At 39.7% G+C, this 16,581-nt stretch overlaps 1 protein-coding gene across 13 annotated transcripts; it reads right to left on the bottom strand.

Annotated features, from left to right (window-relative positions):
* Positions 1-523: 523 nt before the first annotated feature.
* Positions 524-15,857, bottom strand: LOC311585930 (zinc finger protein 39-like). Of its 13 annotated transcripts, XM_084761680.1 has the most exons (7): positions 15,710-15,857; positions 13,022-13,138; positions 12,421-12,516; positions 9,943-10,343; positions 7,267-7,445; positions 7,076-7,168; positions 524-4,679 (listed from the first exon to the last, which is right to left on the bottom strand). In XM_084761680.1, exons 4-7 carry the CDS (start codon positions 9,966-9,968, stop codon positions 3,112-3,114), a joined length of 1,866 nt encoding a protein of 621 aa, XP_084617806.1. In that variant the 5' UTR covers positions 9,969-10,343; positions 12,421-12,516; positions 13,022-13,138; positions 15,710-15,857; the 3' UTR covers positions 524-3,111. The 13 variants fall into 13 exon arrangements, with proteins under 13 accessions (XP_084617806.1, XP_084617808.1, XP_084617815.1 ...); XM_084761682.1 differs by lacking the exon at positions 9,943-10,343 and having other exon boundaries at positions 7,267-7,393; positions 12,421-12,539; XM_084761689.1 differs by lacking the exon at positions 9,943-10,343 and having other exon boundaries at positions 7,267-7,449.
* Between the last annotated feature and the right edge of the window lie 724 nt (positions 15,858-16,581).

Below are 16,581 nucleotides of genomic sequence, written 5' to 3'. Positions count from 1 at the left end.
TGATGTTTGGGGTACATATTAAATTTATTTTCCTTTTGTTTGTGGCTACTCCCTCAAACCCCAACTTAGGGACACAGGCCTACCAGAAACAAAAGCTATCTTAATTATATTTTTAAAGGGGGAGAGGCCTCCTTAATTTAAAAAGAACCAGTGGTCTTTACTCTCGTTCAGTAGGATTAACACTCCTGCTGAGAGGCAGAGAATTATCTTCTCCCAGGAATGAAGCCCAATTAAATGATTGTCCACTACAAAGCAGTCAGTGCTGGATCCACATACATAACAACAAAAATGAATTCAGTAGCTTATCTCTCTGTATCTGTAGGTATACACGTAACTATAATAATGAAAGAAGAGGCTATCAACATGAGTGAGGAGAAAACATGGACTTGGAGATAGCACCCAGAGGGAGGAAAGGGTAGGAGGGCAACTGATAGTTATAACTAAATAAAGGAAAGGGCAAGAGGGCAAGTGATAGTTATAATTAAACTAAATATGTAATTAAAAAAAGAAGACAAAACAACAATTGTTGACCAAAAACGCTTTAATTCAGATTATGTCAACTATGAACAATTGTGTAGCAGCTTTCTGCATTTTAACATGAATTGTTTATATTAGACACAACAGCAGGCTTTTCGTTGGTTAAACTTTGAAAATACATTATCAATCACCCTCTCGGGACAGTGGATAGCTCCTCAGTTTCAGTCTGAATAATTTTGTAAAAATACAACGCATGGACCTGATATGTAGTTGTTAATGTGACAGTTGTGTATTCTGACTTGAACCTGAAAAGGTCCTCCAGAGGCATGTGTCCTGGGTGCTTGGTTCTCAGATTATAGCAACACTTTAGGTGATGTAAACTTCAGAACGGCTTTTTTGTTTGCTGTTTGTTTGGGGGGAGTTGTCTTTGTTTTTTATGCATGTCGCTGCCACGTATCTTTAAATAATAAGCCTAGTATTAAGCCACTTCTTTGCTGTTTTCTATCTATCTTAAGGTTAAAAAGTGCTTGCTAAGCCTTCTACCAACCATGATCTACCCATGGTAAGGGGTCAAGTAACTATTGACTATATGAAACTATGATTTAAAGTAAATATTTACACCCTTAAATTGGTTCTGTCAGATAGTTAGCCACAGCAATACCAAGTTAAATAATGGAACCATGGTATTTTAATACTTTGTGTAAGTCTGAAATTACAACCAGAACTACATAAGAAGGTATGGACCCCACCTAAGTAGTCTCTCAATGTATTTGTTACACATGTGGCAAACTCTCTGCACTTGTACTGAGTGCCCCCAATTCAGATTTCTAAAGCAATATACATAATAAAAACCATACTTATACTTTGAGATATGTGTTCAAGTCTGGCCACTAGATTTCAGTATTAACTATCACCCTACCAACTTTCATTTATATCAACCACAAATGTCCCAGATTGAGGCAAATTTATGCTGATTGGGAATGACCATCCTGCTTGTTTGTTCACAATTAAATACAATTTGAAATATTTTAAATTATTTATTATTTCCAATTTACACCCAAGTTATATGAACAGAATCTTTTTTAGATTTTAGAATTTTTAACACAATCCTAACAGGGGTGTTTTATTTCAATTCTTTCATTACCTTCTTCAGCTTCCCTGCCTTCCGTTTCTCTCTGATGACCAAGATACAAATATCTGTTCCAGCAAATGTTAAATGTCACATCCTGACAGACTTGGCATCCTTTCCGTGAGCTGTAAAATCAAATCTTTCCATTTGCTCAATTTTTTTTAAGCATGGTGATGGGTCTCATGTAACCATGCATGCACACAGCATCCAAAAAAGCTCCAGAATTTTTCACTCTTAATTTTTTAGGCCTTAAAATGTTATGGCTGGACACAGTCACACATACATGTAATCTAAGCACTCAGAAGGCTAAGGTAGGAAGAGCAGGACTTTGATATCAGCCAGGACATTTGTATCAAGATCTTATCTCCACACTGAAAAGTGATTTTTTAAAAAGTCCTTCTCAATAATGCGACCTGGACTGTCTGGACTATCTCTAGAATTGCTTTTCTTCTGCAACAGTTGGTGAGTATAAAATACAGAGGCAGGAAAGACATCTCAGAGGGTAAAGACTCTTGCCACCAAGCCTGATAACCTGAGTGTGATACCAAGGACCCACCAGGTAGGAGAAAACTGACTTTAAAGTTTGTACTCTGACCTTAACATACCTGCTATGGAGCACATGCACAGCTATAATAAAACCTTTTAAGTTATAACAGAGGTAACCTATATGAAAGGCAGGTTACACCCCAGGCTGTCACTCTGCCACTGAGCTACATCCATAGCCCTCCTAACTGCTTAAATTCAAGTGGGGTCACTTTCATGAGTGAAGTGATGTTCTGTGTCATATAATTTCCACAACTTTCTATAAAATCTACACAAATAGGACTCCTATAGCATCTTTGATTCAAATGGAAGTGAAGTATACCAACATTTTGCTCAATAGTATTCTTGTCCTTAAAATGTTATGGCTTTATAGGGTTTGTAAAGTTCTTGATTCCCAAATTCTTGAATTTTAATTATTTGGCTGTTGGTTGTTTTTAAAGGTTTTGTATAGCCCAGGCTGGGTTTGACCTTGCTTTGTAGCTAAGGTTAGACTATAACTCCTGATCATCCTTCCTCAACCTTCCAAGTATTGAGATTACAGGCATGCACCAACACATCCAACAATCGAGTTCTAAATTCTACTCAGAATTTAAGGAAATTCTTCACGTTCACTAGTTTCACATCATTGGGTTCTGGTATGTCAGGAGAACGTCAAGTAGAAAACTTTGCCCTGTTTTCTTTCAAGCCCGGGTGTCTTCTGTTGCCCAAGTACAAGCGACCTTCCACCATAAGCATCTGTCTTATGCTACATGAATGTAATTGACAATTTAACAATTTAATCTGCCACAGTCAATTGAGAGTACTTTGATAAACATGAAACAAAGTTTCCTTCACTGCTTATTCATATAGTTTAATCCCTTGTGTGGGGTATTCCTATGTACAGTAAGATCTGATTTGTGGGTGCTTACCAATATTTTTTACAATCACAGGGTTCCCTTACCTGTAAGAAGAGTGCTGGATGTTTAAGTAAAATTTGTTTTATGGTGGAAAGTTTTCTTGCATTCTTCATATCCATAGTACAGTGTCTCATGTTGAGAAGTGTCACCCAGAAGAGATTTATTGCATTGTTTGCATTCACAGGCTTTGTCCATAGTATGAATCTTCTGATGGCGTCTCAGGTTTGACTTATCATAGAAAGCTTTCCTACATTCCTTACACTCGTAAGGTTTCTCACCTGTGTGAGTTCTCTGGTGTACTGTAAGATGTGAAGTGCAGTAAAAAGCTTTCTCACATAATTGACATTCATAGGGTTTGTCACCTGTGTGAGTTCTCTGGTGTCGAGTCAGACCCGACTTACGGTAGAAGGTCTTCATACACTGCTTGCATTCATAGGGTTTTTCACCAGTATGAGTTCTCCAATGATGACTAAAACTTGACTTACAAATAAATGATTTCCTACAGACTGTACATTCGTAAGGTTTCTCACCTGTGTGAGTTCTCTGATGTACAGTTAAATAAGACTTGGTGGAGAAGGCTTTTCCACATTCTGTACACTCATAGGGCTTCTCACCTGTATGAATTCTCTGATGTAGAGTAAGTTGAGGCTTTTGGCAAAAAGCTTTCCCACATTCCTTACATTCATATGGTTTCTCACCTGTATGAATTCTCTGATGGTCGGTAAGCTCTGACTTACGGTAGAAAGCTTTCCTGCATTCGAAACATATATATGGTCTCTCACCTGTATGAACTCTCTGATGCTGAGTGAGGTGTGACTTCTGGCAGAAAGCTTTACTACATTCCGTACATTCATAGGGCTTCTCACCAGTGTGAGTACTCTGATGTCTGTTGAAGCTTGTTTTCCAATAAAAGCACTTTCCACATATTTTACACTCATAGGACTTTTTCCCTCTGTGGATTTTCTGATGCAGACTCACTTCTGACTGCTGAGAAAAGTCATATTCCTTCTGGACAAACAGCTTTTCTCCCATATGTTTTGGAAGGTATGATTCAGTAATGAAAGGGTTCTCAAAGTCACTACATTTGTAATGTTTCTCTCCCAGGTGTATTCGCTCCTTTTCATCAATGTCAGACTTGTTACACTTTATCTCTGATACATTACATCCAAAAGACTTCTCTCTTATCTGAGCCATCTCTTTGCCAATAAATGCTGTATCACATAAGGATTTTGCATATTCACTGAACTTATGAGTAAGAAATACTGCTTTTGTGTTGAAGGATTTCCCTGGTATAAGACTTTGAAAGTAACTTTGGGAATTGTGAGATTTGAACAGACTAACATGCTCTGGATGTTTGATGGATTTTACAGTTCCATTAACATCATCAGGTTCTTCCACCTCATCAGAATCACTCTGAAGATACACATCCTTCCACAGAATAAGCTTTCTAGGACTCATTCCCAGTGAGTTCTCATTCTTTATATTCCAATTTGAAACCTGGTTTGCACTCACACTGAAAGTCTTCCCTAGTCCAGCCAACTCCTCTGATGAATCACTGTCCAGTGCAACTTGCCACACATGTGTTGCTTTGGTTTCTGGATTGACCTTGTTCAGAGTAATCATTTTCTGGAAATCTAAATGACAATGAGGCATATTAACATATAGGCTATCTTCCTTCCCACTAGAAGGATAACACATACATACACACACACACACACACACACACACACACACACACACACACACACACACCTAATTTTCTTTTATGCTTTACCAATTTGCTTTTAAATCATTTTATCAAAAATGAAAAATTAGAAAAATTGTTATATACCTTAACAAAATGATACTCATTTTCCTTTACCTAACTCAATGTCATATGTAATTTCTAAATTTAGCACACATTAATTGTACAAACCTAAGGTGTATTAGGTTGTTTTGATATATGAAGAGATTTCTGTATTTGTCTTGTTTCTATACTTGTATACAATATACTCTGATAATATTCACATCTACCTTTCTCAGACCAGACCTGAAGGTTCTCTTCCTTCCTCTAGACATTGCCTATTCTACTACTTTGAGTTTACTTCATCCTAAAGAATTTAACCCCTATTTTTCTAAGAGCTACAGATCACTCAAAACTGTATTCAAACACATATTTGCTTAGTTTCTTTCATTTCTCTGACTACTGGCTTTTAGCCTTTTCAGTTTTGATGCTAAAAGATAAAAGAAATTATTTCCAATATTTTTTGTTTATTAGAGCTTTACAACCTCAAATTTGATTTGTTTTAGAGAAAGCTTAGATGTATATTTCACAGCCACTGAGATAGTTTATATTGTATATATCTCTTTAGTCTCACTGACACACACTACTGTTTAGCTATGTTTCCTTGTTAAATCTTGTTCCTCAGTTAGCTACTGCTGATCGTAGACTGTTTTAGTTATTCAACTCCAGTAGATATTTCACACATGAAAGTAGATGTTGTCTAGCTCAGATTTCTTTGTAGTTTTTTTTTTTTTTTTGAATATGCCATCCACTCCTAGAATACTGAAGGCACTATTGCTCTATCCAGAACTTCTGTCTTCCTTTGTGTTTAGAAATATTTCTATGGCACTCAGCACAACATTATTCAATGCATAAATATTTAGAATAATTACCTTTTAATGGATTGATTCCTTTATAAATATTTGGTAAATTTCTTTATTCTTTATCCCTTCTAAACTAATTTGACATGAAGTTGGCTTACTCGTAGGAGTATAGCTATTGGTGAGTACTTTTACACTGTTTGTTAAAAAAAACAAAAACAAAAAACCACTGTTCATATTTTAAATCCACATGTACTTCTGCCAGTGAGAAGAGATGCTACACACAGAAAACAACAAGATCTTATTTTTTCTTCCATTCTGGCCATCTGCTTTAAAACTAAGAACATTTATATTTAGGATTCTTACTAAAAGATACACACTAAATCTTAAAAGGTCTCCTAATTTGCTAAATTAATAATGGTGATAGCATGTACATATCCTCTGTAATTTGTGATTATTTCTTGATTTCATGTCTACAGTACAGCTCAGTCTCAAAAACTGAATAAGAATCCTCTCAAAGTCTGGGTATAGCACTTCAAGGTAAAGGAACAATGCAACTGGTTCTTCTCCAATGCTAGTCTGTTTTGAAGAAGCTACTTTCAGGCAAGGAACACTCAAATGTATGTCAGCCTCTGACAACTGTGGTTTCTCCTATGTCTAGTCGTCCAAAGGGCTGCCTACATGCTCCAGGCTTTGCTTGTACTTATGGCTTTGGGTTTTCTCCACACACGGAGATACTTATAGGCTGCCTCCTGCCTCTCCCTCCCCCCCGCCTCTGTGTGTGTGTGTGTGTGTGTGTGTGTGTGTGTGTGTGTGTGTGTGTGTATGTGTGTGTGTACACATTATAGTTTTGTTTTTCTTCTTTTTAGCTGACCTGAAGACTTAGGATAGTTTTTCCTTTATTATCCTATCTCTCTATATTCAGAGAATCATAAAGCATTCTTAATCTATTACTTTACTCTGGAAAGCTCTGATGCCATTCTCTCAAATTTCACCTGTAGCTATAACAGTAACTATGACTAAATACTAGTCTTGAGCTATTCATTTATGAATTTGTATCTCTTTTAGTAACACCCATGACAACTATCAAGTCTTTGGTAGATAGCCACCCGCCTATTATGTAGCAAACTTGGAAAAAACTCATCTCAGAATTAAACTACCTACATAAAATAAATGTGTAACTACTTCTTTAGAACTCAGTTTAATAAACTTTTCATAAAATAAAACACTATATATGTTCTTTTTCTAAGATCCATATTGGGAATGGAATTATAGTAATTTTTTAAAAATTCAATAACAACGAAAATCAGTCTTCTTTGGAGAATGTATTAGACAAATGTCCTAATCATGGATAGACCACCTTGAAGACTTCGGTAGGGATAAATATTCTGACCATATCTGATTAGTTCTCATCATCTGAATCTCTAACTAGTACGCACTGAGGTACCTGGGATGCTCTGAAGTGAGGCTTCTCCTACAATCCATGACCCAAGTCTTTGCTCCAAATTGAAGATCAACTCTGGTTTGGTCTTGCAGTGCCCTGTAAGTCAGACAGAGAAAGAAGGTATCTTCATTTGAGGAGACATTCAGTGATGAGGCCAATTAGCTCTGATAGTTTATCTTCCATTTTTCACTCACCCAAGAACAGCAGGTTGCTGTAGTTCTCCAGCATCACATCCCTGTAGAGGGTCCTCTGACCTTCACTCAGGTCCTGCCACTCCTGCCATGTGAATTCCACAGCTATATCCTCAAATGACACCAATCCCTGCAATGACACACTTCTTCTCAGCCAAGAGCTCATCCTTCTATGTGGACACCTGTCTTACATAACACAAAACTTGATTTGTATTCTGTATCATGGGAGAAAGTAATATCTTACCTACACATGAATTTAATAATTCAAGAAAATGTAATTATCCAGCTTCCCTTAAAGATGCAGAACAATCCCTATTACTAGGAAGAACAGGATTAATAAAATTCTCCTCAGGAGAGAACCTGATATAGCCCAAAGAACAAGTATAAACACATTATTGATATGTACAAAAAGGCAATGTTCTATATACAACAGGAAAATGAAGTAGAAAACATTTGCTATTTACACAAGACAGAAATGTCAAATTATTTTCTGGGTGTGTTCTCATGAATATGAAGCAACAGCAGTCCAATTACAACAGCACAAAGGACACAAGACAGGCTAAATGAACTACACAGAATACTGGGTCTGAGTATGCTCATGTTGCGATGTGTGATAGCACCAGTAGATGTTCAAATCATTTATTACCCAATGGTTTTTTGCATTTAAGGAATTCTGACAATTTAATTTCAAGTACTTATTAGTAGTCCATTACATACATAGGTATTTGTTCAGCAGCTGGAGGGATGGCTTAGCAGTTAGACTGACTGTTCTTCCAATGGGCCCAAATTCAATTCCTAGCATCTCCATGGTAGGTCGCAAGCATCTAGAACTCCAATATAGAAGATCTAATGGTGTTCAAGGGCACTAGGCCTACTCACATTGCACAGACATGCAGGCAAAACAGTCCACACACCCATATACATAAAAATGTGAAGAATTAAACCTGCTTTAAAAAGTAGTAACTACAGGTATCGCCAAACTTTTGTTTTTTCACTAAATCAAAAAGAACTGCTACTGCATGGGTTCGCATAAAAGTGACCATTACCCGTTTCCTAAATCAAAGATTCTAAAAAGAGGCATGGGGTGCCATAAACACATAAATTACATGAACCAAAATAACACTGGTCACTTACATCATTAACTCTGACCTCTGATTTATAGGCAATTGATAGTTACAAGGAAAGGGGTTCACAAATACCCAATCCTTCTAAAAGACTTATAGTTACAAAGACATTCTTGTCAGTGGTGTAACATCTTATGATTTACTCATGCTCCTATTAAGTAACCCTAACTAAAGCTCACTGGCTCACCAGAGCTTGAGTACATTTCACCTGTCATTGGTGTGTCGTCTGGGTGAATGAGAATCTGATGTCTTCCCAAGAAATGTCCACACAACTGGAGAGCAAACATGATGCTCGATCAAAAGTATTAATACTCTATGATGGCCACTGGCAAATCCAACGAAACAGAAACAAGAAAAACCATCATTGTCACAACACATACCTAGAATCCCAAGAGAATCCATTGGACATTATTCCAATCAGAAGGATTCGATAACCACACTATACAAGTGACATAAGGGCTGGGCTGTAGCTCAGTGGTAGACGGCTTTCCTAGCATATGAAGCCCTGGTTTCAATACCCAGTAATGCAAATAAATAAATAAATAAATAAATAAATAAATAAATAACACAGGTAACTATTCTAATTTGCTTGCTTTGCTTCAATAAACCACTGACCAAAATTCCAATAAATAAATAAATAACACAGGTAACTATTCTAATTTGCTGTCTATGCTTCAATAGAACACTGACCAAAACCAACTTTAGGAAAAAAGAATTTATGACATTTTTCAGATTAGACAGAGCCCATCATCAAGGGTACCCAGTAAAGAGCTCAAGCAGGAACTTGAAGGCAGGAACTGAAGCAGAAACCACAGAGCAATGCTGCTTCCTGGCTCTTCTCTTCCAGCTTATTCAGCTGCCTTTCTTCTATAGCCCAGGCCTTCTTGCCCATGATGGCTTCACCCACGGTGAGCAGGGACTCCTACATCAATCAGCAACCAAGAAATTCCCAACAGATATGACCACAGGTCAATCTAATAGAGGCAATTGTTCAATTGAAGTTGCCTCGTCCCAGTTATGTCAAGCCGACAAGCAAAATTAGCCACACAGAAAATGTTTACACATCAGGTATGTCCAGACAATAACAAAATACCAAATTAAAGGTACCTACTATAGCAACAAAAACATACCAACTTATCAGAGAATAAAACAAATTAAGGTTATACAAAAATTAACAAAAACTGCATTTATGAACATAAAATTATACATCACAAAAATACAATAAATAAATGGATAAAGTCTACATCATAGTTTCATTAATTTTTTCCTAAGTAGTAAATTTTCTTCTTAGATAAGTTGATTTCAATATTGTTATAAAAAATTTTTTGCAAGCTGGTAAGATAGGACAGAGGGTAAAGATAACTGTCAGGAAGTCTGACAACCTGGTCCCACATGGTAGAAGAACCAACTCTCAAAAGTTGTCCTCTGATCTCCACATACATGCCACACAAAAAAATAGATGAATTCTTTAAAAATTAACACAAAACTAGCAACAGAGTAGTGTAGGTTTAATTCCTACTCTTCCAAATTCAATGCTTTCCCCTGTATTAGTTACCTCGGGTTGCTATAATAGGTGAACATGAAATTCGGTCAGAGTTGTGTAAGTTGATAGTTACAGCTGCAGTTGGTTCAGTTCCTGATAAGGTCTCCCAGGTGACAGCCTAGAGTGTCTTTCCATCCAAGAATAAAATAATTCTCCCTTCCTCTTTTGCTTTCATTTCTTCAGTTCTCGGGGGTCAAATCATGGCTTTGGCAAAACAGACAGATTCTCTTACACTGCGCTAGCACCCAGGTCTTCTTTTGGATGAGGAAGTTCAGAAGCACGGTTTTAGCACCCCACACATATTTCCTCATTAGTGGTAATTACATGGTTGGCATGTGGATTTAAACATAGGCTTCAATAGAGACGTTCTGGGGAAAGGAGGAGCACTTCATCCACAGCCCTGATCGCCGTGCCTTTATCGGAATAAAATCCTGAAGAGTCAGAGCATTCCCACAAGCCAACCTGGAGCCTCCCTTTGCTGCCTGGGTTAGCCCTGCACCCTGAATGCAAGTGATGTACAGTCTTCTGAGCGGAGCCAGAGGATTCACATGTAAGGGATGCATAGTCTTCTAAGAGGAAGTCGAGGGCATCACCCACAAGTTCACATTTTGCTTTGTCATAAGGTTTGATAATGTACTACAGAGAAAGAAATCATTTTCCTCTGATACTCTGAATCAGAGAAGCAAATTCTCTATGCTCTTGATGGACAGGTTAGTATAAGTAAAAAAGAAAAAACTTGTTTCTGATCTTCCTGGAAAATCACCATGACAAAAATCATCAGGAATAACAAGCAGTGTAAGGAAGCTGTTATACTGTCTTAAATGTTAACTAAGACCAAACAAATACTAACCATAAGAATAGCACTCAACCCCTACTAGTGGTGTAACCTAAGCTATGTTTTACTTATACTATTTAAGATAACAATTAGTGTAATGCAAGTGGTGCACAGAATATTCTGTGCTTACCACAGGACTTAAAATATAAATGTCAGCCATATATTTCAGGTGTTAGCCACTACATTTAGCAAAAGTACCCAGTTATGAATGGACAGTATAAACATGCCAGTTTATAAGAAGTAAAAAGGAGGCTAGGCGAGGTGGGGCACACCTCTAATCCCAGCACTCAGGGAGGCAGAGGCTGACGGAGCTCTCTGAGTTTGAGGCCAGCCAAGGCTACAGAGAAACCCTGTCTCAGAAAAACAAAAACAAAAACAAAGAAACAAACAAAAACAAAACAAAAAACAAAAGAAAGAAATGGAAAAAGAAAAAAAGAAGTACAAGGAAGCAAGGAAGCAGTAGACATTTGAAGACGTACAGTCCTAAATCTAGGTGCGTTTCCATCTCATCTTTTACGTTTGTGGGCTAGGAATGTAGCTCATTTCCACAGCAGTCGGCTAGAATGTGTGAAGTTCCAAGTTGTTTGACACTTTTTTTTTTTTTAATCCTACAGTGAAAAAAAAATATCAAGAAAGATTAAAACTGATTGAAAATGGGGGCATCTTGGGTCAGATGGAAGAACAGAAGCTCTCTATGGTAACCCCAGGCACAAGAAGATCAGGGTAACAAAAGATAGACTTTATTCTGAGCAGAGGGGAAGAACACTGGGAAACACAAAAGAAGAGACTGTAAGCTGAAATGCAGTGAGAAAGGCACATCGGTGAGAAGAAGATGGCCAGTGGCCTTAGCCCAAGCAACCCAGGGAGGAAAGAGGCCAAAGATGTTATCTACAGGTAGGCCGAGTCGCCTTGGGGAAAACAGACTGGCAGTGGCTACCCACGCAGGAAGGGGCCCATCACGATCTATCGTGGATGGGGCAGGCCGTACAAGGCCCCACCCTTCCTTCGGGAGTATCGGCAGTCAATGAACACTGAGTACTTCTTGGTGGTGTTGCCACTGGTTAAACTATCTTTGTAGTCAATTACCCCCTACCCATGCTCATGCCAGCAATCCTACTTAAGTGCAGTGGGCCATTAAAATAAAAAAAAATGATAAAATAAATTATAAATTAAAAATAAGTACATAAACAATAAACAAAAAAGGAAGAGAAGGACTTATTGGGAAGAAATATTCAATGGGAAGAGGAAGGTGATAAGTAATGAGGGGGTTGATCAAAAAGTACTAGACATAGGTATAAAATTGTGAAACATTTTTTAAGTTGTATCATTTATATTAAAAGTCAAAACTCATAATAGTTTAGAAGTCTTTTTTTAAGCATCTGGGAACAGAACACAATATACCCTGTGCCCAATGATGGCCCAACCTGCAGTCAGTAGGAAACTAAAGGCACAGAAAGCACCAATGGGGACTGAAGTCACCTTGCAGGAATGAGTCAGGCCACCTGGGTCCCAAGTACCAGCCCATCACCCACCCCACAGAGAGGGGCCCTGGGGTCCAGCGACCCAGTACAGGCTTCCAGCCTGTACACTCCTGAGTCACAAATGATTCCCACCAATTAGAGTCCCTGGTTCAAGATGCTGGCCCACACACTCACCATTTCTGGCTTCCAGGACATCGAGCGACCTCCCTATGGAACTCCCCGCACCAGCACGTCACAGGGCAACAGTGTCTACAGCACAGCCACCTAGACCTCCAGAGTAGAGGAGACTGAGCCTAGGGACGCATCCGAAGATGGCGAGCTTCAGGGTAAAAAGGCCCTAGCAAGACTGGGAAAGCCTGCCCCTACTGTTTAACTGCCTGATTAGACATTCCTCAACCCAGCACCTTCAACTGTACAGGAGGGGGCTGCCTCTGGGGCCCTAAGGAACAGTGGAGTCACCAACCCATGAATGAATGAAGCCAGCATAACACGTACTGTGTGTTGAAACACCAATCATATGTATACATGTATACATGTGTTTCTGTGTGACCCAACATTATCTTTCAGCTAAAGGTAATCAGTACCTATGAAGTGCCAACTTTTTGCCAATATTAGCAACGTGTCATTAAACTTTGGAGTCCTATCTATCATAGGGGGTGATAATTATCTACACTAGATAAAAAGCCCATTCAAAATTTATTAAATACAGTATGATTGGGCTGGTCAGTAATTTAGGCTCGGATCAGAGGGCTCTTTTTGGGGTATGTACACTTACCTGATAGTTGAAGAGGCAGATGAACTTCAGAGGGTACCCTGACTGCCAACTGGAGCATCTTGAATCTCGAACTCCAGTGGCCTACTGGGGCCTTCCTCTCATGGAGATAACAAGGATCTGAGAGAAAAAGATGGATGTATTCAAGGAGCTTTCAGAGCAGGTACCACACTAATACGCTTTCCCATTCACAGCTTCACGAGCGATGTGTCTGTCAAAGAGGCAACTCTGGAAACAGCGTTCCCTTTCAATGGGACCGTCCTGGTTATGAATTCCGAGAACTAATGGTGACTCGCTGGCATTTTGGAGCTCACTATCACTCAGCCTCTGCTTGTAGAGAAAAGTTTCTATACCTGTTCCAAGTCAAGGAAGAAGCACTAAGCAGCTGACCTAAGTAACTGGACTCTGGGGTACATGAAAGAAGTGGACATGAAGGTTCGAAATGGACCTATTGGGAGTATCTGAGGGGAGCAGGGGTAATATGACTAACACATTGCGTACATGTAAGAAACTAACTATTAAAGAATCAGTAAGACACTGAACCATCTCTCCAGTAGTAAAAAAAAAATATATATATATATATATATATATATTATATATTATATATTATATATTATATATTCTAGGGAAAAAGAAAAAAAAAAGGCCACTGATCCAAGATCAAGAGTCAACTCAACCTGAATACAAAGACCAAGTGTCCCCGTGAAGACAACACGAGCCTTGTAACTGAGCTTGTCCTCTTCAGTCCTAGATAGTGAGCGCTTATTCCACTGGCAGAACTCAAGGAATCAAGGAGTAGCCGTAGATTTCTGATTTCTCGTCACAGGAGAAACTGGAAAGCATGTGTAATACGTCCCACAGGCACGCCAATCATTGCCATCACCTCCAGTACTTACAGGTAATTTATGACTTCTTGTACAGATAACTACAAACCACTGGGCCTGGAACATCTTACTGTCAAAGTGTCCTGAAGACCTAATTAAAGAACACACTTCCTCTTGTTGGAAGTTAGAGAAAGATACAGCTAATATCCTGAATCTTTTTCTTTTGATTTTTTTTTCACTAAGCAAAGCTGTTTTTGAACACTTGAAACTGATCCTACAATGATGCAAATACACACAGCACACTGATGTTTCTAGAAGTGTGAACTCCCATTCCTAACCCAAAAAAGACTCATGAGTCAACAAAATTAGAATTCCCATACGGCCCCTCCTAGAAATCAATATTCCTTAATGTGCCTCAGGAGTACACAGTGTGAAGGCAAGGCAAACTCATTGCTTTTTAAACCATCATCTTTTGTTGACTTATTTATTAATTGGCCTTTAGGTAATCTAAAAATCTTGGGGCTGGAGAAACGGCTCAGCACTTATGCTGGCCTTCTAAAGGACCCAAGTTCGGATCACAGCACTCATGTCAAGTAGCTCCCCACAACTGCTAAGTCCAGCTGCAGGATACGCAATGCCCTTTTCTGGCCTCTGAGGCACCTGAATGCTATTGGCATATACTCACATACGTATAAATAGATAATTTTACTGATGAGGTGTGGTGCTTCAGTCTTACCTATGTTATCTAATTAATAGCATATGCTCACCTCAACAATTGCTTTGTTCCTGGTTGAACCCAGTTCCAGGTGTGGCCTACTGTGCCCAAACAACTGAACACTTCAGTCCTCTCCTAACTACAGTGAGCATTACTGTAAGGTGAGCACTCTGTGGGCAAAAGACTGATCCAAAAAACTAAAGCCATGGCACTCATGAAATTCAAACAAAAGTTGGCAGCTCTTAGGGACTGCCCAAAGATGAGGAAATAATGACCTCAAAAGACTACACTGGGCTCATGAAGACACGTGTAAATATGACCAACATTAAAACAAAACTAAATTGTTATTCTCAGATAGTTAGGTATGCAAATAGTTAACAGGTATTACTTCTTGTTGGTGTATGGTAGCATGCATGCTCTAACAAATTTACAAAGCATTCCTGTAAAAACCCAATGCCTTTTTGCAGGATGTTCAGGAGTCAAATGACTTCTGTTTTCCTTTCTCTTTTGTGATGTTTATGTTGTGCTCACAAATAGAAAAAAAAAAAACATTTAAGTCCTTAAGAGATTATTTTTCTCTAGTACTTTTGATTTATAAAATAAATAAATTATACAGTATTGCATATTTGAAAACGTACAAGGAGGAACAGTTAACATAATGGAGACTAGACGGTGGTATTTGAGAGCATGGGCAGAGTGGTAAAGTGGTGGTGGGGGCGGGGGGGGTGCTTACAGGGACCGAGGAGGGGCGGGGCTGTCATTCGGGATTCTGGGTTTGGGTATCGATGCCCAAATATCTGGGAAAATTGTAAGAAACCAGCAACCCCCACCCCCGGCTCACGGGAAGGGAGAGGAACTAAGCATCCGGTGGGTCACACCTTGGAAAAAAACCTCACAGACATTATAAAAAGAACCCACCACAACACTACCTGCAGGGACCAAGCAGCCTGCCCAGAGCTGCCCAGAGAAGGCTGCCCAGCCCGCCGCTGTCGCCGCACCTGCAGGACAGGACGCCCAGGCTCCAGCAGCCCCACAGCCCAGCGCATCCAGCGCGCACCGACGCCCGCGAGGCCTCACCGCAGACCCCGGTCCCGCCGCCACAGCGCTCCCCGCTCGCGCACCGCCACCTCCGGGTGACACACGCACACTCACCATGCCCACTTCTGGGGGACGCCGGCGTCCTCCTACCATCGCCCAGCACCTGCCGCGTCCCTCCGTCACCAAAGGTGCGCGGAAGCCTCCAGGGCAAGCGACACCGAGCCCAAGATGGCGTCTCCCAGGACAAAGGCAGGGCGCCAGCCAAAGCCCGCCCCTGCCCTCCGTCCCGTGTGTCTGATTGGATACGCCTCAGCCCGGGGCCTCCGATTGGACAGAGCTTCAGGTTCTGCCCCCTGAGTGACAGTAGATGGCGCCTGAAGCACAGCTGAAGGGGCCCAGAATGACAGCTTCTTGGCTGCAGCGAAATTTAAGACAGGGAGGATCTCTTGTGAAACACAATATATTTCTGTAACTGAACATTTGTCGTTTAACCTTATATTTTTCTTTCATCTAAAATCATATAAGCCTTGTGAGTTATTTGTGTGTGTGTGTGCGTGTGTGTGTGTGTGTGTGTGTGTGTGTGTGTATTAGTCACAATTAGAAGTAAGATGCCAATTTTTCAAGTCTGTAAGTTACAGACCCCGTAGCTGATGCTTTAAGAGAACTGGGTTTTACACACACACACACACACACACACACACACACACGAGCGCGCGCGCGCACGCATCCCTTGCTATGTACAGTGCCTCCATGACTTTTGGCAAGCAAGCTAGGTCACGTGGTTTATTCAAAAGAATTGGGTCTGAGTTATATACTTCAGGCTCAACTATAGCCTGTATTCAGGTAGAACCATGACAGTCTAAACTCTCCAAAATGTACTGGAAAAAAAAAATTCAAAGTGAAGGGGTAAAGGTATTTACCAGAGCAGAAGTTATATACTGTGTTAAATGTGTCGTTTTGTGAAGAAAACAATTAAGAGTTATTCT

This window comes from Acomys minous, assembly GCF_964271855.1.
Source record: "Acomys minous genome assembly, chromosome: 16".
In the NCBI taxonomy this organism is placed as follows: domain Eukaryota; kingdom Metazoa; phylum Chordata; class Mammalia; order Rodentia; family Muridae; genus Acomys; species Acomys minous.
Note: the sequence above shows the minus strand (reverse complement) of the source record. Positions and strands in the feature narration are given on the sequence as shown.

Excerpts from the sequence above, each read along its gene's own strand:
- LOC311585930 (XM_084761680.1), bottom strand. The coding sequence starts at position 9,968 with ATGTTCACCTATTATAGCAACCCGAG. Across the intron at positions 7,446-9,942 it reads ACCTATTATAGCAACCCGAG|GTGTCCACATAGAAGGATGA; the intron begins GTAACTAATACA and ends TATGTAAGACAG. Across the intron at positions 4,680-7,075 it reads CTCACTTCAGAGCATCCCAG|ATTTCCAGAAAATGATTACT; the intron begins GTACCTCAGTGC and ends ATTGTCATTTAG.